Genomic DNA, 26,164 nt, shown 5'->3' with positions numbered 1-26,164 from the left:
ATCCAATTAACTTACAAATCTCTGGAGAAAACGGATGTTTGATGTTTTTTGGGTCCAGACCCTTGTTCTCAAGAAGGGTCCTGAACCACAATCCTTTTTCTCCAGAGATGTTGCCTGACCCGCTGAGTTAATCCAGCACTTTATGCATATCTTTGGTTTAAACCAGCTTCTCCAGTTCTTTGCTTCTAACCTACAAATCTGCACATTTTTGGAATGTGGGAGGAAACCGGAGCACCCGGAGAAAACCCACATTGTCACAGGGAGAACGTACAAACTCCATACAGACAGCACCCGTGGTCAGGATCGAACCCGGGTCTCTGGAGCTGTAAGGCAGCAACTCTACTGCTGCACCACCCTTAAAAACTCTCTTTTAAACTCTGCCCTAGTACCTTAAAACCATGCATTTTACATTTCCATCTGATAGTTCCCAGAACTCAAACTGAAATTCTTAGAACACTGAACACATATAATTTGATGTGTAGGAATAGTTTGATGAATTCAATCAGTGGAATTAGTATCCTTGATGTCATCCTTTACTGAGCAGAAACATCCTGATTGTTTTTAGCATCACGTCTTCCAGCTCTCAAATAAATGGCATGTGAACATGCAGGGAAAATGTTGCCGTCTTAGTTTTATTTTGAAAGTGGTTAGCTACCTTAAATATGTGTCAGCTGTAAAACAACTCACTGTTTGCAGAACACATCTATAAACCTGCATTCTACAGGGTGAGGGGTGTTCAGATAACTGCAGCTCCTCTTGTTCTTACATAATATGGATTCACATAACTGCTGCTTGATTTATATGCTGTTCCAATCTCACAATCTGCTGCAATGCGTCAAAACAGCAACATAAGGTGGCAGTTACAGCAAAGAGAACATTACATTAGCCGTGCTGGCAACTGTAATAGTGAAAGGTTTACACTGAATTGGGCTAGAAGCAACTCTAAGCAGCATTCACTCAAGCCAAACATCCCACCTGATTAACTGAACCATCAGCTCAAATCTTTTACAGTTCCTTTTGTAATAAATTAAAATATTCAATCCTTACTCTATTAATCATCTTATCGCAATTTGCATTTTCTGCATCTGCAGACCCATTCTTTTAAAAGACAAAAAAAATTAAGCTATGCTTCTCAATATGTATTTTTCAGATGTACAAATAAAATAGTTACAGCTCTGTTTAAATGCATGAATGCTATAGGATAAATATAAAGGTACTGGTTGCTCCACATGCATACTATTGCAGAGAGATTAAACATGATTATTTGTCATAGGTACTTAATAGGGGGCAGCTCAGTGGCACAGCGATAGAGTTGCTACCTCACAGCGCCAGAGACCCGGGTTCAATCCTGACCTCGGGTGCTGGCTGTAAGGAGTTTGTACCCTTGTGAACAGGTGGGTTTTCTCTGGGTACTCCGGTTTCCTCCCACATCCCAAAGACGTGCGGGTTTGTAGGTTGATTGGTTTCTGTAAATTAGTCCTAGTGTGTAGGATAGAACGTGACCGGAGTGATCGCTGATCGGCGTGCTCGATGGGCTGAAGGGCCTGTTTCCATGCTATGTCTCTGAACCAGAACAATGACATTTTAACTTGCTGCAGCTTCAGTGCCACATTAAATGAAACATCAAATAAATACACATAAATTACATTTATTATGTAAGTTAGGAGGTCATGTTGTTGTTATATAAAAAATTGGTGAGGCCACATTTAGTGTGAGCAGTTTTGGTCATCATGTTATAGGAAAGATGTGGTCAAGCTGGAAAGGGTGCAGAGAAGATTTTCGAGGATGTTGCTAGGACATGAGGGCCTCAGCTATAGGGAGAGGTTGAGCAGGCTAGGACTTCATACCTTGGAGCGCAAGAGGATGAGGGGCAATCTGATAGAGGTGTTCAAACTTCTGAGAGAAATAGATTGGGTAAATGCCCAGTTTTATGCCCAGAGTAGGATAATCTTTTCCCCAGAGTAGGGGAAATCAAGAGGACATGGATTTAAGGTGAAGGGGGAAAGAGTTAATAGGAATCTGAGGGGCAACTTTATTTATGCAGAGGCAGTGGGTGTATGGAACAACCAGCCGAAGGTAGTTGCGTCATGTACTTTCACAACATTTAAGAAACATTTAGACTGGAACATGGATAGAGGGATATGGGCCAAATGCAGGCAGGTGGGACTAGTGTAGAAGGGACATGTTGGCTGTTGTGAGGAAAGTTGGGCAAAATGGGCCGTTTCCACGCTGTACGACAATGAAAATGTTGTATGATTCCATGTCTATGAAATTATCAGTTATTCTAAGTAAACCGGACCAAGAATGTGCGAAAAGACATGGGTCAACCATTGTTGGGAAAAACCAGATGTTATCGGGCAACTGAACCATCCTCTCACCAGCTGGAGTGGTCCTGATATCCCATCTACCTCATTGGAGTGTCTTTAATTGGACTTTATCTTGCACTAAATGTTGTACCCTTTATCCTTTATCTGTACACTGTGGACAGCTTGATTTTAATCATGTATAGTCTTTTATTTGACTGGACTACACGCAACAAAAAGCCTTTCACTGTACCTCGGTACACATGGCAATAAACTGAACTGAAAGTAAACAAAGTACATTTTAGTTTGCTACTGAGATATAGTTGTGGTTAGGATTACACAGAGTGGTTTAAGGGCCTGATAGTTGTGGGAAGAAGCTGTCCTTGAACCTGGAGGTCATGGTTTTCAGGCTCCTGTACCTTCTTCCCGGCAGCGAGATAAGAGCATGGCCAGGGTTCAAGATTCAAGAGAGTTTATTGTCATGTGTCCCAGATAGGACAATGAAATTCTTGCTTTGCTTCAGCACAACAGAATATATTAGGCATAAATAAACAGTGTGGGTGGGTTTTTGATGATATTGGCTGTCTTTTTCAGGCAGCGCCTCCTGTAGATCCCTTCGATGGTGACGAGATCAGTACCTGTGATGGACCGGGCAGTGTCCACCACTATCTGTAGATCTCTTCAATGGTGGGGAGGTCAGTACCAGTGATGGACCGGGCAGTGTTCACCACTCTCTGTAGATCTCTTCAATGGTGGGGAGGTCAGTACCAGTGATGGACCGGGCAGTGTTCACCACTATCTGTAGATCTCTTCAATGGTGGGGAGGTCAGTACCAGTGATGGACCGGGCAGTGTTCACCACTCTCTGTAGATCCCTTCAATGGTGGGGAGGTCAGTACCAGTGATGGACTGGGTAGTATTCATCGCCCTTTGTAATCTCCTTCTTTCCTGGGTATTCGAATTACAGAACCAGATCTTGGTGCAACCAATCGAAATGCTCTTTACTGTACACTATAGAAGTTCAAGAGAGTATTCGGTATATACGGAATCATCTCAAATTTCTGAGGAGTTTAGTGTGACACAAAATGGATGGAAGGAATGAGTTACGATTCAGCTCAAGACCCATCTATTGGCTGATAGTCAGGGGAGAGGGTGACACAGAGATAAAGAACGTAAGGTGTGAAAATGAGACATCAAAAAGGACGAAGTTCAAGGAATATGTAGAATAGATCATTGTTAGCTAGGGGAAGATTTTTTAAACGTTGTGATAGAACCTGCCTCAACTATATCCTCTGGCAGCTCGTTCCATGTACCTACCATCTGTTGTGTAAAAAAGGTGCCCGTCGGTTTCCTATCAAAACTTTCCCCTCTCATCTCAAACATATGTCCTCTGGTCTTTGATTCCCCGACCTTGAATAAAAGACTGGTGTGCATTCACCCTATCTATTCCCCTCGTGATTTTATACACCTCTCTAAGATCACCCCTCAGTCTCCTGCATTCCAAGGAATAAAGTCAAAGCCTGCACAATCTCTCCGTATAGACACAGAGTGCTGGAGTAACTCAGAGGGTCAGGCAGCATCTCTGGGGAAAAATGATGGGTGACATTTCGGGTCGGGACCCTTCTTCAGAACAAGGGTCCTGACCCGAAAAGTCACCCATCCTTTTTCTCCAGAGGTTTGTGGATTAATTGGCTTCTGTAAATTGTAAATTGTCCCTTTTGTGTACGATACCCCCAGTGCACAGGTGATCGTTGGTTGGTGTGGACTCGGTGGACCAAACGGCCTGTTCCCATGCTGTACCTCTAAAGCTTCTAAAGCGTTGTGTGGGTCAAGTTTTTTTACTCAGAAGTGACATTTCAGTCAGGACCTTTCTTCAGATAGGATGTTTCGATACAAACCAGAATCTGCAGTTACTTTCTGCGCAATCTTTCCTTATATTCTTTTAATAATAAACATGCTTTCATTTATTTTAATATTTTGAACAAAATTTGAGCATTCGACTTAGATTGTCTAATTAACAAAATTGTGACTTGTTAGCTCTGTGAGAGTGATAAAAGATTATTACTACAATAAATTGTGAATTAATTTTATTGTGCATTCCAATTCTGAGAAATGCAAATTTAAAATCATATTCCCATATTATTTTTGACAATTAGCAGTGAAGAAAATTCTGATATCTCCTCTTGCATCCAAAGGAAAATAACATTAGTTGTTATAGTTAATTTAAACAGTTGGGTGCACAGGCACTAATTAGTTTTCAAAATTAATACGTCAACTAATTGAGCTCAATTTTATTTGCAAAATAACTTTGTACGAAAGGAAGTCATTCAGTTGTACACACAAGTAACTGTGGATGCTGGCTTACAAAAAAATGACAATGTGCTGGAGTAACTCAGCGGGTCAGGCAGCATCTCTGGAGGATGTGGATGGGTGACATTTCGAGTTTGGACCTTTCTTCTGAATAAAAGGACGTACCTTTATAAAGGAGAAGAGGAGGAATTTATTTGGCCAGAGGATGGTGAATTGGTGGGAATCATTGTCACGGACAGAGGTAGAGACCAAGTCAATGGCTATATTTAAATCGGAGATTGACAGGTTATTGATTAGTACGGGTGTGAACGGTTATGGGGAGAAGGCAGGGGAATGGGGTTGAGAGGGAAAGATAGATCAGCCATGATTGAATGGCAGAGTAGACACGAAGGGCCGAATGGCTCAATTCTGCTCCTATGACACAAACCTATGAACAATAAACTGACAACAATAAACTGTGGAGGACTGAAATGTGAGGAGGACAGAACTTTAAGGAATTGCAAAGTGGAGAAACCACCAGCAAGTAGGGATGACAAACACCAAGGGATGTGGACTACCACACCAGGTAGAGTAAGGCAAGGCAGGGCACAGACACACAATGTTGGTGCGGCATAGTGGCACAGAGGTAGAGTTGCTGCCCCATAGCACCAGAGACACGGGTTCAATCCTGACTATCTGTATCTGTGCTATCTGTACAGAGTTTACCTGTTCTTCCCATAACCGCATGGGTTTTCTCCAGGTGCTCCGGTTTCCTCCCACACTCCAAACACGTGCAGGTTTGTATTTTAACTGGCTTTGGTAAAATTGTAAATTGTCCTTAGTGTGTAGGATAGCGTATGGGGTGATTGCTGGTTGACACAGACTGAGTGAGCCAAAGAGCCTGTGTCCACACTGTATAACTCTAAAGTCTAAAGTAAACAGTACAGCAGAGGAAAAGGCCGTTCAGCCCACAATGTCCATGTCGAACATGATGCCAGGTTGAACCAATCTCCTCTGCCTGCACATGATCCATATCCCTCAATTCCCTGCATATCCATCTAACTATCTAAAAGCCTCTTAAACACCACTATTGTATCTGCCTTTACCACCACCCCTGGCAGTGAGTTCCTGGCACCCATCTTTCTCCGTGTAAAAAATAAAACTTGCCCTGCGCATCTCCTTTAAACTTTGCCCCTCTCTCCTTAAACCCACACCCTTTAGTCTTTGATATTTTCATCCTGGGAAAAAGGTTTTGGCTCTCTAACCCGTCTACACGTCTCATCATCTTATGTACTTCTACCTGGCCTCCCCTCAGTCACTGATATTCCAGTGAAACATTGCAAATATGAATCTAGTTACGAGTCACAATTTTGTCCTGACAAGCAAGTTTGCAAGTGAAGCTATTACTGGAGGGGAATAATTGTCTATGCATTGTACCAATTTATATTCAGAAATGAAGATACACGGGGCATTGCGTATTGAGTCAGGAAGCCATATTGCATCTCTTTAAAAATAAAAAAAATAAAAAATAAATTAATCAATTATTAAAAATAATATTTACCGTACACAATAAAACAAAACAAAACCCACCACCATAATACAAGTCAAACAAATATACTAAATGAACTACTATATAACTATATAACAATCCCCATTGAGGATGACTTCCACCCCACACGGTGCCCAAGGGTCCCAGAAATCCCCAGTGCGCCCGTGGACAGCGCATAGTTCCTCTCAAGTACCACCCGGGCGCGGACATAACCCCGGAAAAGGGGCAGACACTGGCTCGGACGGCCGTGACTCACGGATGGCCAGCTTGGCCAGGCCCAGGAGCAACTCAACCAGGACATCTTCAGCCCCACCCTCTCCCCTACACACAGGGTGTTCAAAGATGAGGATGGTGGGTGTGAAGTTCAGCCAGAAGGCAAGGAGCAGCCCCTTTAGGTGTTGGAACAGGGGCTGAAACCTCACATACTCCATTAGCACCTGGAACACAAACTCTTCCAGCCCGCAAAAGTGGCAGGCGGCTGGTGAGTCTGTGACCCGCAAGAGAAACAGGTTGCAAGGGACTCCTTGGTGCAGTACACTCCACCCCAGGTCACCGATGTAGAGGGGGAGAATCCCACTGGGGGGCCCTCTTGCGACCAAAAGGCAACACCGACCGCCACTTTGTGTCCAGACAGTGCAGGGTGTGGAGGAGGAGCCCGTACAGGAGACGCATCCCTGCATCTCGGAGGAGAATGAAGGGTGTCGAGGAAAGGTGGCTCATGTTTTGCGGGACCGGCTCCCGAGAAGGATTTCGGGGCCTGGGTCCGACGTGTACTACCAGCTGAGCAGGGGTTTGTTCAGCCGCGAGTACTCCACACGTTTGAGCCTCCACAACACCCGGTGGGGCGGGACAAGGGCCAGCTGATCTCACGACCCGGCCATCGCCCTCCGCTGGTGGAGGGAAGCCCCTGGTCGATGGCAACCAGGTTCCAGACTCGGCAGGACTTTGTTTAGGCTGCATTTGGATGCAGTTCTGGTTGCACCATTACAGGAAAGATATGGAGGCTTTGGAGAGGGTGCAGAGGATGTTTACCAGTTTTAAGGCAGAGATTGACAGATTCTTGATTAGTAATGGTGTCAGGAGTTATGGGGAGAAAGCAGGAGAACACGCTTGAGAGGGAAAGATAGATCAGCCATGGTTGAATGGTGGAGTAGATTTGATGGGCTGAATGGCCTAATTTTGCTCCGACATGACTTGATCTTAACAGGTATAAACCACCTGCCAAACTTCACACAAGTAATAATGATAGCAGAGGATGAAGAAATTAAACAAGTGAGAAAGTAAAAATATCCACTTTAACAGATGCCCCACATGAAATGGTATTTACTATTGTCACCCAGACCTAGTTTGGCTTGCAGTGAATTGTACTTATCCAAAGCACTTACCAATTGTATCTTATTCACTACCTAGGCCATGCATTGAACAGAATCCAGTAAAGAATGTAATGCTTTGGTTTATTGTATGAACAAACATAAAAGGGGATTAAAATAAGCCTGTTTCGAAGCTTTTAACATGGGTTGACTTGAAAGTCACATTTGCTAACGGCTCATTTTACTTCAATTGTGATTGCATTGCGCATTTTAAAATCAAATCTGCTAAACCTTGAGAATAATATTTGGTTAAAAAGTTCAGTTCCATACTTTAATCTTCCTAAATGTATACTCTGTGCAAAATAGCGAATGCTTCCCGGTCAAATACAACATATCGGTCTCGTGTTTGTTCAAGATATGGATAGTGCAAGATATGGACATTTAATTCATGCTCCATTATGCTTCGAAAAATAATTGAATACACGCAGCTCAGTAACTCATACCAGAATATCAGCCCTGTACATTTAAATCTGCCCAAACAACAATGAGGTGGGATTGACACACAAGGAACAGCAGATGCCCGGAATCTTGAGTAAAGCACAAAGTGCTGGAGTAACTGAACAGGTCAGGCAGCATCTCTGGAGAACACAGATAGGTGATGTTTCAGGTCAGACCTTTGGGTCAAAACTCGAAACGTCACCTATCCACGTTCTCCAGAGATGCTGCCTGACCCGCTTAGTTACTCCAGCATTCTGTGACTTTGTTCTGTAAACCAACATCTGCAGTTCCTTGTTTCAATATAATGGAAAACATGGACAGGCAGCATTTTGGGTCAAGATCCTTCTTCTCGAAACATCATCTAACCATTTTCTCCAGAGTTGCTGCCTGACCAGCTGAGTTACTCCAGCACATTGCATTTCACATCAGGGCAGTGTTTTTAGTTTGGGCATATGTACCTCAACTGCATTTGAAATTCAAATGATTACGGTAAACTTAATTATTTGGCCACGATTAATTTACCAGAAGTGCACGTTTATTTGTGAAAGAGACGTGCTATAATGGCACAGCATGAGAAATCTGATGTCGAAAATTTTCAATTGGTATATGCAAATTAAGACAGTGTGTAAAAGCAGTGTGATTTGCTATCTTATTGGTGGTGTACATATAACGCCATGTGAGAAGAGGTTTTATAGCACAGAGCACATGGACCTGCACTATTTGAAATAATGCCTTGTCAGTAACAGTCAGCTTGCAGGGAATGGAGGGATATGGTTCATGTAGAGGCATACAGTATCAGGATTAGTTTAGTTTAGATACAAAGAAATGCAGATGCTGGTTTATACCAAAGTGCTAGAGTAAGTCAGCGGGTCAGACAGCATCTCTGGAGAAAAAGGATGGGTGACATTTCAGGTCGGGACCCTTCTTCAGCCCCAATCCTGACATGAAACGTCACCCACCCTTTTACTCCAAAGATGCTGATGACCCACTGAGTTACTCCAGCACTTTGTGTCTATCATTAGTTTAATTGTCACATGTACCAAGGTACAGTGAAAAGCATTTTTGTTGCGTGCTGTCCAGTCAGTGAAAAGACTATTCATAATTACAATCAAGCCTGGTTGACCACCCTATCTACCTGTGATGCCACTTTCAACAAAGGTTGTGCCTGCACTCCTAGATCCTTCTGCCCTACACCACTCCTCTGTGGACAGAAAGGCCTGTGCTCTGTTCTATGCTTTTGTAAGAACAGTGGGAAAGTATGAATTCATAATGTAACTATACAAGGTACGTGAATTTGTATGTTTCAGTTGAAAACCACTTTTCTTTTGTTGAAGGTCGTTAGCCAGATGCAGAGTGACTCACCTTACTAAAATCAACCGTGCTGTTCTCTCGACTGACGTCCGTTTTGCCTTCCAAATGAGCAGGAGCGGATTGTGGAGAGATCATTGGACCTGATGCACAGGAAAGGATTAGAGTCCTCCAGAGTTACGGAATCTTTACAATCGGTTGCAAAGCATTCCAAAAAATATGTATATATCCAGAACTAAATAGCTCATTGCAACAAGCTAGGTTTAAACCTCACAATCAATCATTCACAACAGTCAGTGTTTCTGTGATAGAATTTGTGGCAGCACAGTGACACTGCAGTAGAGTTGCTGCCTTACAGCGCCAGAGAACTGGGTTCCATCCTGGCCTCCAGTACTGTCTGTACAGAGTTTGCACGTTCTCCCAGTGACCGCGTGGGTTTCCTCCCACATCCCAAAGACGTGTGGGTCTGTAGGTTAACTGGCTTCAGTAAAATTGAAAATTATCCCCCATGTGTTGGATCATGCTGGTGTAGGGGGTGTTCGCAGGTCCACGCAGACTCAAAGGGACGATGGGCCTGGTTCCACACAGTATCACTAAAGTCTAACGTCTAAATTCATTATCTTACAAAATTACAAAAATGTTCATTAAACAAAACCCACATGATTAGAAAACAATGATTGCATTGCCCTCGTAATTTTAAACACCCTTAAATTAAAAGGCCATTTATTTTTAGAGAGGCTGCCTCTGGGCTCCAAGAACATGGGTTTGATCTTGATCTCGAACATTGGCTGTGTGGAAGTTGCATTCTCACCATGACCTGTGTATATCTACGAAGCATTTCAATTTCCTCCCCGCATCCCAAAGACAGAATAGCAGGTTAATTGATTGCTATAAATTACCACTTACTATACTGATATGGGAAGGATATCATTAAGATGGAAAGAATATAGAGAAGATTTACGAGGATGTTGCCAGGACTTGAGGATCTGAGCTATAGGGATTTGGGGAGGCTAGGACTTTATTCCTTGGAGTGCAGGAGGCTGAGGGGTGACCTTATAGAGGTGTATAAGATCATGAGGGGAATAGATAGGGTGAATACACAATCTTTTACCCAGAGTAGGGGAATCAAGAACCTGACATAGGTTTCAGGTGAGAAGGGAAAGATTTAATAGGAACCGGAGGGGCAACATTTTCACAGAGGGTGGTGGGTATGTGGAATCAGCTGCCAGAGGAGGTAGTTGAGGCAGGTACTATAACATTTAAAATATATCTTAAGGGTGTCTTTTGATCAAAGATTGGGGAGAGGGGAGAGGGAAAGATGGATCAGCCATGATTGAAATGTGGAGTGGCTTTGATGGGCTGAATGGCCTAATTCTGTTCCTATGACCCATGAACTTATGAACATGACACTTGGACATGGATAGGACAGGAAGAGAGGGATACGAGCCAAAAGGAGGCAGATGGGACTAGTGTAGGACGTTGGTCGGTGTGGGCAAGTTGGGCCAAATGGAATGTTTCCGTGCTGAATGACTCTGACTATCATTAATGTGTAAAAGTGATGGGAATAAGCAATAAATCACCTGCAGGTCTTTGTGGAGAGGTTTCAGCATGTCTCGAGGTCTTCCCACCAGCTTTCGATAGGCCATAAAGAAACAAGTGAAAGAGCAGAAAGAGTTGGGCCTGTTAGAGGTAAGTATAAAGATGGAAACAAGATACAAAGCTCATAAGGACTAATGAAGATATGAACAATAAAAGATGCAAGACAAATTTATAGAAAATGCAAAACAAATTATGAAAATAGAGGACACAAAGTACAGTGAGCGGCACGGTGGCACTGCTGCTAGAACCGCTGCCTCACCGCACCATAGACCCGGGTTCGATCCTGACCTCGGGTGCCGTCTGTGTGGAGTACGCACGTTCTCCCTGTAAGCGCATGGGTTTCCTACAGGCGCTCTGGTCTCCTCCCACATTCCCAAAGACGTGCAGGTTTCTCGGTTAATTAGTCCTCTGTAAAATTGCCCCTAGTGTGTAGGGAGTGGATGTGAAATTGGGATAACGAGGAACTACTGTGAATGGGTGATCGATGGTCAGCATTCAAAACAAATGCAAATATTTTCTAATAAAACTTACCTGCGGGAATGAAGGGAAATAAAAACTGAAGTAGAATTGACACTGACAATGATCACTTAAAGTTACTACCCTGGAAGATAAGATGGTTGAGGAGAGAAATGGAATTCTCTTTCGAGGCTTGGAGTAATGAAACAGCCAAATCATTAGAGAACAATATAGTAAACCTCCTACAAGTGCTCTAATTCCCTCGCATATCCAGAAGACATGCAGGTTTGCAGGATAATTGGCTTCTGAAAATTGCCCCTCATGTGATGAGAAAGTGCGATAACATACAACTTGTGTGAATAGGTGTGATCGATGTGGAGGTGGTGGGCCAAAGGGCCTGTTTCCATGCTGTATCTGTCATTCAATCTATTGGCTTGATAGAGAATTATTGTGGATTCATTGGGTAGTTCTAATGATTGATAGAACTATATACAATTACGAGAGGCATAGATAGGGTAGACAGTTAAAACCTTTTTCCCCAGGGCAGAAATATCAAATAATAGAGGGAACAACTTTAAGTGAGAGGGGTAAAGGATTAAGGAGATGTGTGGCGCAAGATTTATTTATTTATTTATTTGTTTATTTACACAGAGGTTGGTGAGTGCCTGGAACGCACTGCCAGGGGTGGAGGTGGAGGCAGATATGATAGTGGTGTTCAAGAGACGTTTGGATAGACACATTGATATGCAAGGACTGAAGGAATATGGATTATTCTCTGTAAATATTGCCCCTATTGTGTCGGGAGTGGATGAGAAAGTGGGATAACGTAGAACTAGTGTGAACGGGTGATCGATGGTCAGAGTGAACCGAAAGGCCTATTTAAATGAATCATCTTTCAATCAATCAAAAATCATAGCCTCTCTGGCCAATGTATCACAAGGAGAATGTGATGGAGAAGATTTGAGAGTTTTCGGTCAGAGTGAAGAACTTTGGTTTGAGTTACATTTGACTTTCTACTTTCTGTAGAATGAAGCATATGGAATATTAAACCATGAGAGAGTGAATGGATGGGACTTAAAACTCCAAGCAGAATGGTCAACTAAAGGATGTATATGTGAGTAAATAAATGTATGGATTGGAGTCAGAGAAATAAAATCATGTGAGATGTACAGTGGAGAGCATATTGACTAGTTGCATCACAGCCTAGTTCGACAACTCAAACACCCAGGCACAAAGGAGGCACTGCCCAGCCCATCGCAGGTACTGACCTCCTCACCATTGAAGGGATCTACAAGAGTTGCTGCCTCAAAAACCACACCACCCTGATCACGCTCTCATTTCACTCCTGCCATTGGGAAGAAGGTATAGGATCATGAAGACTAACATCTAGGATCAGGAGCAGCTTCTTCCCTACTACCATCAGGCTATTAAACACTACAACCTCCAAATAGGCTCCCAACTCTATAGACATGGGGACATTATTTTTGACTGTTGTCTATTTATTTGTCCGTTTGGATTCAAAGAATATATATACTGAACTTGTTTTTGTCGTTTATTGTAGGTTTTGCAGAGTAAGATGGTTATATATCTGTTGTGCTGCTGCAAGTAAGAATTTCATTGTTCCATTTCAAGTCATATGACAAAAAAACTCTTTCTCTATGCCGATCAACATGCCCCATCTACACTATTCCATATTTGGCCCATATCCCTTTCAACTTTTCCTATCCATGGACCTGTCCAATTGTCTTTTAAATGCTGTCTTAGTATCTGCCTGGACTACCAGCTCTAGCAGCTCATTCCATATACCCACCACCTTCTGAGTGAAAAGGTTGCCCCTCAGGCTTCTATTAAATTATCGCTCCTCTCAGTTGAGGCTGAAACTTGCATCGTTTGGCTGGTGCAGGATTAGTTCTTTCTGAGCTGATTGTAGTAGGGGCGGGCAGGGGGTGGGGTGTGGGGAGAAAAGCAGCACAGTGGCACAGCTGTAAAGTTGCTGCATTACAGCGCCAGAGACCTAGGATCAATCCTGACTACGGGTACTGTGTTCAGAGGTTATCTCACCTGGGACCACGTGATTTCCTCCCACACTTCAAAGTCTGACAGGTTTGTAGGTTAATTGACCTGTAAATTGTCCCTAATTTGTAGGATAGTGCTAGTGGATGGGTGATCGATGGTCGGCACGGAATCAATGGGCTAAAGGGCCAGGTTCCGTGCTGTATCTCTAAAGAGCTGGAGAAGAGAGGTCGGGCCAGGGTAGAGCCAAGCAAGTGATAGGTATATACAAGCGAGGGGGACTGGATGGGCAGATATGGAGTCAGTGACAAAGGAGACAGAAGAGCGTTATTGAGGGTCGCAGGGCCTCGACTATACCCCGGCAGGGAAAGCCACCGAGCCCGGCCCCTGCTCTCCCCTGAGCCCTGGAGAACCAGGGAGGAGGGTAGAGGGAGTCGTCGACGGCAACGGATGCAAGATCAACGGGGCAGTTAAGCAAACCAGGGGTCTTATCTTCCGCGACCCCCAAGGCTGAAGGTGGCCGGGCGAGGAGAGGGACGACATTCCGCTGGACAATCCCGACGGAGCGACAGCTGCAACGGGCCTCTATGGCCAGCTGGGACTGTGGAATGGTGCCAAAACTTGGCGACTCTTGTATATGGACTAAGTGACTCAGTGATACTTTACTGTCCCATGTACCTAGGTACAGTGAAATGTTTTGTTTTTGCATACAACAGGTAAACTCATACAACAGACCTCACCTAGAAAGTACACAAAGAGTCACCACAAAGTTACAAAAGTTCATCAAACAGTTTTATCCTCTCTCGCAGCGGTGAACCAGGCCTGCCACCACACATGGCCACAGGCAGCATCCTGCCGGGTCCCCCCATCCTTCTCAGCAGCCCTCCCCTTCCTGGGTAGCTCTCGGGCTTTTATTTATTTATTTATTTTTTTATTAGAAGCAAACATATTATGGTAAAGTATAGTTACATATTATAGTAAAAAAGACTTTTCATATACATCACTCATACATTATTAAAATTTTCAATTGTCGATTAATTCTGCTTCTAGTGGGTTTTTTTATGTAGATAGAAAGAGAGAGAGAGAGAGAGAGAGAGAGAGAGAGAGAGAGAAAGAAAGAATTACACATATCAAAAAAGAGAAAAGGTGGAATGAATTACTTATAATACGTCATTGGAGATAGGTTCGTAGATTATAAAGTATAACTTTTCATCCAATCCAGAGTTCAAGCTTCAGAGGTTTTCGTGCCAGGCCAATCTATCCCTTCAAATAATTAATAAATGGAGCCCGCTCTCAGGCTATTTCTACACAATAGACAATAGAGGCAGGAGTAAGCCATTCAGCCCTTCGAGCCAGCACTGCCATTCACTGTGATCATGGCTGATCATCCACATTCAGTACCCCGTACCTACCTTCTCACCATATCCCCTAACTCTGCTATCTTTAGGAGCTATATCTAACTCTCTCTTGAAAGCATCCAGAGAATTGGCCTCCACTGCATTCTGAGGCAGAGAATTCAACAGATTCACAACTCTCTGTGTGAAAAACTTTATACCTAATCAGGGATTGTATTTAGGTACGGTGCTAATTTACTAAATTGTATGCAAAAAACAAACAAATTTTACTGTACCTCAATAAAGAAGCATCGAAGGATGAGCTGCAAAATGCAAGGCTCTGGACCGAGTGCCAGAAAAAGGGATTTCTCAAAAGCTCTGTGATTTATGCAGCATGAACACAATGGTGTGAACAACTTCCGTCTGTTCCACATATTTTCGCAAAATGACACAAAAAGCTACGTGCAGGATAAGTGCAGGATAAATGATGAATGCAAGTTTTAAAAATAAATGTAAAGTTCAGCCGCTGAATCTGGAATGTAAGGGGTGGCACGGCGGCTCAGTTGCTGCCTCACAGCGCGAGAGACCCGGGTTTGGTCCTGACTACGGGTGCTGTCTGTACGGAGTTGTACGTTCTCCCTGTGAGTTTTCTCCAGGTGCTCCAGTTTCTTCCCACACTCCAAAGACGTACAGGTCTGTAAGTTAATTGGCTTCTGTAAACTGTAGCTGGTGTGTAGGAGAGTGTCCGTGTGCAGTGATCGCTGGCCGATGTGGACTCAGTGGGCCGAAGTGCCTGTTTCTATGCTGTATCTCTAAACTAAACGCATTTATAATTCAGCTTTGTCCTCAGCACATTCACCTACGTACTACAAGTGTTAGGTATCTTCCATTTCCTTGCCGGTTGTCATTCATCAAATGCCAGCCTAAATAAACTACGGGTTTTTAAAACTAAAACCAACTTAACCTGGAAGCAGACACACGGAACTGCAGGCCGTGGAATCTTGAGCAAAAGACAAAGTGCTGGAGGAACTCAGTGGGTCAAGAAGCACCAGTGGCGAGTCAGGCAGCAGCAGTCTGAAGAAGGGTCCCGACCCGAAACATCACCTCTCCACATTCGCCAGAGATGCTGCCTGACCCGCTGAGTTATTCCAGCACGTTGTGTCTTTATCTGTGGAGAGAATGGTAAGACAACTTTTCAAGACACACAATTATCATGTTGGCCTTCCTGTTCCAAAAGATTGAAAACGGCACGATAAAAAACACAGACATCTAAAACAAAATAGAATGGATGAAACGAATGGGTGTAGAATTTTTTTTTTTTTAACTGAACAAAATTAAATGAAAATATAATATTCCTTCCATCATTTACAATTATTACAAATAATGTTTGTTGTGCTTCAATATTTAAAATTAATTCTAATTACAAAGGAAATTGCTTATTTTATCGTAGGCTCTATTCTCCTTTACGGATTTTAAGCATAGACGCTGGCATCTCACCATTTTTATCCAGGGAATGAGGATCAGAATGTTTCTTCCCAATATCAGCAAAGGATCTCACAATTGGAATGCGGTTGCTGAACTTCTTCTGACTTTGATGATGATGTTGCTTCAGGAGAGCTTGGTGTACCTTTTTGCGGATCTCATCGCTTAGTCCCGAGGCTGCTTGCTGGTCCAGGATTAAATCTGTGAAAAGTGAGTTGCAACAGAGTCATTGAGCCATGCAGAACGGAAACAGGCCCTTCAGCCCAACTCTTCCGTGCATCAAGATGCCCCATCCACACTAGTCCCATTTGCCAACATTTTATCTATATCCCTCTAAAGCTAAACCCTTCCTATCCATGTATCCAAGTGTCTTTTACAAGATGTTATTGTACATGCCTCAATTATCCCCTCTGACAGCTCATTCCATACATCCATCACCCCTTGTGAAAAAGGTGCACCCCGCCTCCCCCCTCACCCCCCCCCCCTCACCCCCCCTCACATAGACTCCATTTACACTTCACACTGCCTCAGGAGAGCAGCAAACAAAGTCAAGGACCACCTACACCATTCTCAGTCATTCTCTCCACCCCCTTCTCAACAGGGGCAGAAGTTACGAAACCTTAAAAGCACGTACGGCCAAGTTCAAGAGCAGCTTCCTCTCGCTGCTATCAGATTCCTGACCTGACTGTCCATTTGGCAAAGATAAATTCCCAATCCTTCAATCCACCTTGTTGCTGCCCTTGCCCGTTTTCATCTGCAGCTTAACACGATATTCTGCAGTCTGCTTATTTTATCTTTTGCACTCTCTGAATGTGCCTGTGTGTGGTATAATGTGCCCAGATACCATGCAAAACAACGTCTTAGTTGCTGTATCTCAAAACACATGACGGTAATAAACCAATACCAATGTTTGTGATTCATAATCCTATCCCTCAATTTCATGAATATGGCAAAATTGCTTATTAATAATAATCAACGTTAATAGCTGGCTATACCAGGAGAGGGAACCGGGGTCTGGCCTTCCGCACTCTCATGGTTGGCTATGGGAGGCGGCCCTGGGGACAAATTGGACGGGCTAGGAACAATCCACATGTTAAAGGCAGGCGACGGCTGGAGGCCCTGCAGCAGCCTGGGATTCGCCTGGATCGGGCTCCGCTCATAAGACCTAGAGCGCGGACTAGGCTTTGAAAATAGCGCCTAAACCTGGCGCCTCTTACATGCGGTATCAGCGGACTATATCTGTACATTTGCTAATCGGAGATTGTGCTTAGGTGTGGCAATATTTTACTGAACTGAATGCCAAATAAATGCCAATAATAAAGCACTATTGACCCATCGTTGCCTTTTTATCAACGTTTCCGTTTAATGTACCTCCGATTTCTTCGATGGTACTGGCTTTCATGTCCAACAGGACTGTTCCATTGATAATGCAGCTCCTCAGCTCAAACAGACTATGCAACGACAGAGTGGCGACATACGGTTTGCTCCACCGATCTCCACCGTCCTCCACATCCTCCTCAAACTTCAGCCATCTAATCTCACAGAACAGAAGTTTAAATACATCAACATTTTAAATCGTCAGCATATCAGGTGTTAAATAAAGTTCCTGGGCCATATGTAGTACACAGGTTTGCGGCAACATTCCTACCAGTTCCTCCCACATCCCAAAGACGTGACTATTCTATATTTGGAGCGGCATAATGGCGCAGCTGGTAGAACTGCTGCCTCACAGCACCGTAGACCCAGGTCCCATTCTGACCATGTGTTTCCATGCTGCGTCTCTAAACTAAACTAAGCAACTCTACCAGCTGCACCATTGTAATCTTATCACAATCACAATAGCAATAAGACTTTATTAGCCCAGTATGTTTTGCATCATACGAGGAATTTTATTTGCCATATTAAACAGTCATTCCAATAAAAAGGAACAGAACATACTAAATACATTTTAACATAAACATCCACCACAGTGACTCCTCCACATTCCTCACTGTGATGGACGGCGAAAAAAAGTTCAATCTCTTCCCGTCTTCGTCATCCCGCGGTCGGGGGCCTCGAGTCTTCCGTTGGCGGGACGATCAAAGTCAGTCCCGAGCGACAATAGACAATAAACAATAGGTGCAGGAGTAGGCCATTCGGCCCTACGAGCCAGCACTGCCATTCAATGTGATCATGGCTAATCATCCCCAATCAGTACCCCGCTTCTGTCTTTTCCCCATCAACCCCTGACTCCGCTATCTTTAAGAGCCCTATCTAGCTCTCTTGAAAGTATCCAGAGAACCTGCCTCCTCCGCCCTCTGAGGCAGAGAATTCCACAGACTCACAAATCTCTGTGAGAAAAAGTGTTTCCTCGTCTCCGTTCTAAATGGCTTACCCCTAATTCTTAAACTGTGGCCCCTGGTTCTGGACACCCCCCAACATCGTGAACATGTTTCCGGCCTCTAGCGTGTCCAAACCCTTAATAATCTTATAGGTTTCAATAAGATTCCCTCTCATCCTTCTAAACGCCAGAGTATACAAGCCCAGCCGCTCCATTCTCTCAGCATATGACAGTCCCGCCATCCCGGGAATTAACCTTGTAAACCTACGCTGCACTCCCTCAATAGCAAGAATGTCCTTCCTCAAATTAGGGGACCAAAACTGCACACAATAATCCAGGTGTGGTCTCACGGGGGCCCTATACAACTGCAGAAACTCTTTGCTCCTATACTCAACTCCTCTTGTTATAAAGGCCAACATGCCATTCGCTTTCTTCATTGCCTCCTATACCTGCATGCTTACGATGCATGCATGCTTACGATCCAGCTCCACCATGTTAGGCCACAGAGCGACCGAAGATAGGACCCGGAAAACAATCACATCTCCGGCAAGGTAAGAGATTGAAAATAAGTTTCCCCGACCCCCTCCCCCACCCACCACATAAAACAAACCAGAGAACATTAAAACAAAATTTTAAAACACACTAAAAATAACAACAAAAAGACGAAAAAACGGACACTGTTGGCGATTCAGTTGGTGATTTAGCTGATTAAATCTGTGATTAAATCTGTGATTTAATCAGCTAAACCCAGAACAACATTTAAAGATCAGAAGCCGAGTTTCACACTTCATTTGTTTAGTGATACAGCATGGAAACAGTCCCTTCGGTCCACTGAGTACACGCTGACCAGCGATCGCCCCATACACGAGCACCATCCCACACACTAGGGACAATTTACAATTTTACCAAAGCCAATTAACCTTCAAACCTGTATGTCTTTGGCGTGTGTGCACCTGGAGAAAACCCATGCGATCACAGGGAGAATGTACAAACTCCATACAGAAAGCACCAGTGGTCAGGATCTAATCGAGTCTCTGCCACTATGAGGCAGCATCTCGAGCGCTGTGCCACTGATCAGTATTCAGACACACAACACACCTCGCTGTCTCCTTCCACTCTGTATCTTCACCATCATGCATGCAGATCTCATCGAGTTCAGTGAAGAGGTCATGGGGGATATGTTCTTCATCATCATCTTCAATCCCAAGGATAAACTGCACACGCTGGGATGGAGTATCTGAAACACAGTGGAGTAGACACGTTTTATGAATGGATCCTGATGTAGATTGAGAGTGCAGAGAAGATTTACGAGGATGTTGCCAGGAATGAAGGGCCTGAGCTATAGGGAGAGGTTGGCTATACTTTATTCCTTGGAGTGCAGGAGGCTGAGGGGTGATCTTAGAGAGGTGTATAAGATCATGAGGGAATTAGATAGGGTGAATGCACAGAGTCTTTTACCCAGAGTGAGGGAATCAAGAACCAGAGGACATAGGCTTAAGCAGAGAGGGGAAAAATTTAGTAGGAACCTATTTAATAGGAAGTTGTGGGGGAGCGAGGGGAAACAAGTGGAATAACAGAGAACTAGTGTAATCAGTGGTCGGAATGGGTTCGGTGGGCACTGTTTTTGTTTCTTTCAGCCAATGCATCCAGAAATGCACAAGAGGCCAGGATTAGAGAAGCACTGTGGATCTTTAATGTGAAAGCAAAATGCTGTACCGTAAGTTGGAGACTCTCTCCCATCCTCGTTGCTGGAGTCTCTCTCTCGGTCACGCTTGCGATGCTTGTGCCCGCGATGTCGGTGCCTTCGGTGGCTTCGCCTCTCCCGCGGAACATGAACTCCGATGTACAAAGTCCGATGGCCTGCAGACAAGGAAAATAAATGTGCGTACGAAGGAAAGTCAGGTGCCAAATGGATCCATCCAGATTCCTCACTTTCATGAACTTCAATCTGACCTTCTATCAGTACATTCCCTAAACCACTGAGTTACGCCCACCCTTCATATCCTCATCAGATCTTCCTCAATACTTCAATCTCCTTCTCTTCACTGAAAACTGTCCCATCGTCTCTAATGCCATGAATCATTCTTGCAATTCTCTTCTGGGGCCCTCACTCATACCCTTACATCCTTCCCATAACATTGTAAAAAGAATTGGACAGAACACCAAGTTTGAGTTTTAGAGATACAGCGTGGAAACGCTGTATCTCTAAACCCTTTTGGCCCAATGTGTCCGTGCCGACCAACGATCACCCCTACACTTGTTCCACGTCATCTCAAATTTGCATCCTACACAGTTGAGGCAACTTACAGAACCCAATTAACCTACAAACCTGTATGTCTTTGGAACGTGGGAGAAAACCAGAGCACCCGGAGAAAACCCACACTGTCACAGCGAGAACGTACAAACTCCGTACAGACAACACCCTTAGTCAGGATCGAACCCCCCCCCCCCCCCCCCCACCCCCCAAGCGGAGGACAGGCCAAAACTTTTGCAAAGTTGTACCATAGGTTCCTCTTTTATAATCTCTGCTTCTGTTGATAAAGCTCAGAATAGTGTATGTTTTGATCAACCCTTCTCCACCTGACCTGCCACTTGATAACAATGACTTGCAAATAGATACAGCCAAGTTCTCCACTGTCAACAGAACACAAGGTGCTGAAGTAACTCAGCCAGACAGGCAGCATCTCTGGATGGTTCAATAATAATAATAATAAATTGAATTTATATAGCGCTTTTCAAGGACTTAAAGTCGCTTTACAAGGCAAGGCAAACAAAAAACAAAAACAAAAACAAAAACAAAAACAAAAACAAAACAAAACAAAAACAGAGCACAAACAAGAACACAAGAGGCAATAGATACTTTATATGTCACATGTACCGTGGTACAGTGAAATTCATTTTTGCACACAGTTCAGTACAAGTATTACTATACATGAGCACATATTCAATACAGAAAGAGAGCGGAGAAGATTTGAGGATGTAGCTAGGCCTCGAGGGCCTGAGCAAAAGGGTTTGAGCAGGCCAGGACTTTATTCCTTGGAGGGCAGGAAGCTGAGGGGTGATCTTATAGAGGTGTACAAGATCAAGAGTATTTTACCCAGCGTAGAGGAATCAAGAACCAGGGGACATAGGTTTAAAGTGAGGGGGGGAAAGATTTAATAGGAACATGAGCGGCAACTTTGTCCACACAGTGTGTGGATGGTGCATGGAACGAGCTGTCGGAGGAGATAGTTGCGGCAGGTTATAATCATAACATTTAAAGATATTTGGACAGGTACATGGATAGGAAATATTTAGAGGGATATGGGCAAAATGCAGGCAGGTGGGACTAGTGTAGATGGAGCAGGTTGGTCAGCATGGGCCTAAAGGCCTGTTTCTGTGCTGTATCACTGTGGCCATAAACCCTATGATCACACATGGTCTCACCAATGGAGGCAGGGTCTGTCCCCACTTAGGTGATTGTTTTCGGCGACTGCCGGCAACTGTCATAGACATAGCAGGTTGCCAAAAAAACGGCGACTGGACTCCCCCTCCGACAATGTCTACAGCACCCTACCTCCTAGTTGATGGCAAGCTACTGACAACCAGCGACCATTAGGACGTCCACCCACGACCACACCTACGACAACCCACGTCCACCAAGCTATGACAATTCAGTCACCGGTACCAGTCGCCGGTTGACGTAGGTGGTCGCCAATGGAATTCACTGAAGTTAGCACCGGTGACAACCCACGTCATCCTGGCGACAACCTACGTCAGGCGACGATCGTTGGCATCAAGCCCACGGGCACCGACTGTTGCCGAAAAGTTTTGAACATTTCAAAATCCAGCGACAACCAGGAAAAAGGTATGACTCTTTGGACGACTGAGGAGACCATGCAGGCGACACCCACTCTGGCAACAGCCTAGTCGCCTGTGGTCACCTAAATAAAAATCGCCTGTTGGACAGGGGCATTAGCCGCGCAGATCTGAACCAGTTTGGAATCGTATAATTGGTCGTCCGAAAAATGAGCGTGGACTATATTCTGAAATGTCCTGGCTAATGATAACAGCTTCAGGCATGAAAAGTAGAATAAAACGTTTCCTCTTTTTTGTTTCATTAAAACGCAGGAAGCCACAATTAAAGATGTGCAATGCCCAAGAACACAACATCATTAATAAGAACTAAAATACATGGTTCGCTGGTAATAATGCCTTAACACTTGTCAAGTACTAATGAGAATACTTTATCGTTATAAATGCTGCAAAGCTGGCTTATAGCGCTGTGAAATATACGTGCACTATAATGGGGAAATGCCAGCAAGTTCGTGGAAATGGAGCTGGAAGGCAAGGTAAAGGAACATCCCAACAACATCTACAGTTTTAATCAGAGTAAAAGGGTGGCTAGAGAACAAATCTTAAAGTTGAACATGATCATTGTCATGTGGCTTTGTGTAGGGTCACACGATGGACATGGTCATATGGCTTAATGCAGAGCCCCAAGAGATAATTCAATAAAATTGGTGGCACAGTGGTGGAACAATACAGTTGCTGCCTGACAGTTCGATCCTGACTACAGTTGCTGTCTGTACAGAGTTTGCACGTTCCCCCTGTGACTGTATTGGTTTTCTCCGAAAGCTCCAGTTTCCTCACACACTCCAAAGACGTACAGGTTAACTTAAATGGCTTCAGTAAAGATAATAAATTGGCCCTAGTTTCCAGGCTGGTGCTAGTGTACGGGGATCACTGGTCGGCACAACGTCAATGGGTCGAAGGGCCTGTTTCCGCAGTGTATCTCTAAATTAAACTAAAATATATTAAATGCAGAACTAACTCAGCAGGTGAGGCAGCATCTCCGGAGAACATGAAAATGGAGTCCCTTCCTCATTCACGACCCAAAACGTCATCAATCTGTAAGATAGTAACTCAGTGGGGTAGGCAGCATCTCTGGAGAAATATAATAATCGACATTTCGGGTCGAGACCCTTCCCCAGAGATGCTGCCTGGCCTGCTGAGTTACACCAGTTCTCTGCATCTTTTGTTGCAAATCAGCATCTGCAGTTCCTTGTGTCTATTCTAGAGTTGAATGAATACTCAATACTACGACAACCTACGACAAGTCCTGATCTTTGATGGCTTCAAATTGTTATTTCTCAAATTTATTCTTACAACATAGCGGGTGGCTATTCAGCCTATCATCTCAATACTGGCCCTTGAGGCTGTTTTCTACTTCTGCAAGAATTTCATAGCTCTATCTGGGATATGACAATAAAACACTCTTGACTCTTGCGATCTGTTCTCTTCGATCAAACACCCCCATCGTTTCGACCAATTCTCCTGCCATGCACCAACAAACCCCCACACCGGACACGGTGGCGCAGCTGTAGAGTTGCCTTACAGCGAATGCAGCGCCGGAGATGCGGGTTTGATCCAGTCTATGGGTGCTGTCTGTACGGAGTTTGTACGTTCTCCCCGTGATCTGCGTGGGTTTTCTCAGAGATCTTTGGCTTCCTTCCACACTCCAAAGACGTACAGGTTTGTAGGTTAATTGGCTTGGTAAATGTAAAAAATTGTCCTTAGTGGGTGTAGGATAGTGTTAATGTGCGGGGATCGCTGGTCAGCGCGGACCCGGTGGGCCGAAGGGCCTGTTTCCGCGTTGTATCTCTAAACTAAACTTCAGGATGTGGGAGCAGAAAAGAGAGGACCCTGGGAACTCTTGCAAATTCTGCACCCTAAAGTTGGGATAGAAGCCAGCTTGCTAGAAATGAAGATGTGCAGTGTTACACCACCAACTAGTGCCTGCAAGTTTTTCCCCCAAAATCAGCACTAAAGTCACAAGATCTGGCCCTAACATGGTTGTCAATCTCTTCTGGCTTGCAACAAGTCTCACACAGGATAAAAAGGGTAACTGCCAGCGAGTCATACAGTCATAGTGCAGAAACAGGTTCATTGGCCCAGCTTGCCCATGCCATCCTTTCAGGTGAGGCAGAGGTTTACTTGCACCTTCTCCTCCAACCTCTACAGTATCCGCTGTTCCAGGTGTGGACTCCTATATATTAGCAAGACCAAGCACAGACTGGGTGACCGATTTGCTGAACACCTTCACTCAGTCTGCCTTGGCCTCCCGGTTGCCAAACACTTTATCTCCCTTGCCCATTCCCATACTTTCCTTTCTGCCCTGGGCCTCCTCCGTTGTCAGATTGAGGCCAAATGCAAATTGAAGAAACACCTCATATTTTGCTTGGGCAGCTTACAACCCAACAGTATGCATATTGATTTCACCAACGTCAAGTAAACCTTGCATCCCCTCTGTCTCCGTCCCTGCCCCCACCCCAGTCGTTGCACTAATTTTACTGGCGTCCTATTGAGTTACATTGTCTGTATAACTCGTTATCCATCCCACAACCAACAATGGACCATTGTGGGCTCCACCTTTCCTCGATCATCGTTGCTTTTTGTATATCTTTCATTCATTTGTCCTATTACCGTCTATATCTCTCGTTTCCCTTTCCCCTGACTCAGTCTGAAGAAGGGTCTCGACCCGAAATATCACCTATTCCTTTTCTCCACAGATGCAGCCTGACCCAGCTACTCCAGCTTTGTGTCTATCAAAGAATTACATATCTCAGAACTATATTTACATTGCATGTGTGTTTTGTTTAGTCTTTTTGTTTAGTTTAGAGATACAGCGTGGAAACCGGCCCTTCGGCCCACCGAGTCCGCACCAACCAACGATCACTTGTACACGAGTACTTCCTGCACACTACGGATAATATACAGAGGCCAATTGCCCTCCAAACCCGCACGTCTTGAGAGTGGGAGGAAACCACAGCATCCGGAAGAACTCCATGTGTTCACAGGGAGAATGCACAAACTCCGTACAGACAGCACCCGTAGTCAGGATCAAACCCAGGTCTCTGGCGGTGTGAGGCAGCTACACCACCGTGCCGCCACTCATCAACATTCAAGCTGTGAACCAAATTTGTTATTAAACTCAGAACCTTTCTATTAAATGGAATGCTGAAAATTGATCTCTTTCAAGACAATAGGTTTTGCTGAGAAATACAAAGACATTGAAATTCAACAGGATGAAATCCAATTACAAATGTGCACTTCTTGAACCTGTATTGAGCATTGTAAAGTTTCAATAACGGATTACAATGCCTGCACGCAAATTGAAACGTGTAGCAAGCTAATCAAACGTGCTTCTTAGACTCGCTACAGAACTTAGTCATGCTAACAGAAAATAACACGACACTGTGCACGTCATAGATCCAGCATTTCCACTGAGTTTCTCCGGAGCCCGAAGAAGGATCCCGACATGAAACATCATCTATCCATGTTCTCCACAGATGCTGCCTGTCCCGGCTGAGTTACTCCAGCACTTTGTGCCTTTCTATTCAAATCACTCAGGCATTTTCTGTCCCTATCTTCTTATCACAGACTTGGTGCCTTTTCATCTCTGACCTTTGTCCATCCATCAGTCTATCAACCTCACCCCGCTTACCTGTATCCACCTATCACTCGCCAGGCTCCTGCCAGTCTCCCACCCCCCTTCTCTCTTCCAGCTTTCTCCCTCCCCACCACAATCAGTCTTAAGAAGGATCCCGATCAAAAACGTCATCTGTCCGTGTTCTCCAGAGATGCTGAAGATAGGCAAAGTGCTGGAGTAACCCAGCAGGTCAGACGGCATCTCTGGAGAAAAGGAATAGGTGATGTTTTGGG

The 26,164-nt window shown here is 44.4% G+C and overlaps 1 protein-coding gene across 3 annotated transcripts in view; it reads right to left on the bottom strand.

Moving 5' to 3' along the window:
- The window catches only part of slc4a10 (solute carrier family 4 member 10), a 136,168-nt gene that overhangs the window by 61,868 nt on the left and 48,136 nt on the right, over positions 1-26,164 (bottom strand). For 2 of the 3 annotated variants that reach the window (XM_033024154.1, XM_033024152.1), the window contains exons 3-8: positions 20,177-20,320; positions 19,559-19,697; positions 17,512-17,672; positions 16,156-16,341; positions 10,837-10,887; positions 9,311-9,399 (exon numbers count right to left, since the gene is read on the bottom strand). In XM_033024154.1, the coding sequence (XP_032880045.1) occupies positions 9,311-9,399; positions 10,837-10,887; positions 16,156-16,341; positions 17,512-17,672; positions 19,559-19,697; positions 20,177-20,320 (770 nt within the window). The remainder of the gene's footprint in view (positions 1-9,310; positions 9,400-10,836; positions 10,888-16,155; positions 16,342-17,511; positions 17,673-19,558; positions 19,698-20,176; positions 20,321-26,164) is intronic. The other variant, XM_033024153.1, reaches the window with a different exon arrangement.

This window comes from Amblyraja radiata, chromosome 7 (genome assembly GCF_010909765.2).
Source record: "Amblyraja radiata isolate CabotCenter1 chromosome 7, sAmbRad1.1.pri, whole genome shotgun sequence".
NCBI lineage: Eukaryota > Metazoa > Chordata > Chondrichthyes > Rajiformes > Rajidae > Amblyraja > Amblyraja radiata.
Note: the sequence above shows the minus strand (reverse complement) of the source record. Positions and strands in the feature narration are given on the sequence as shown.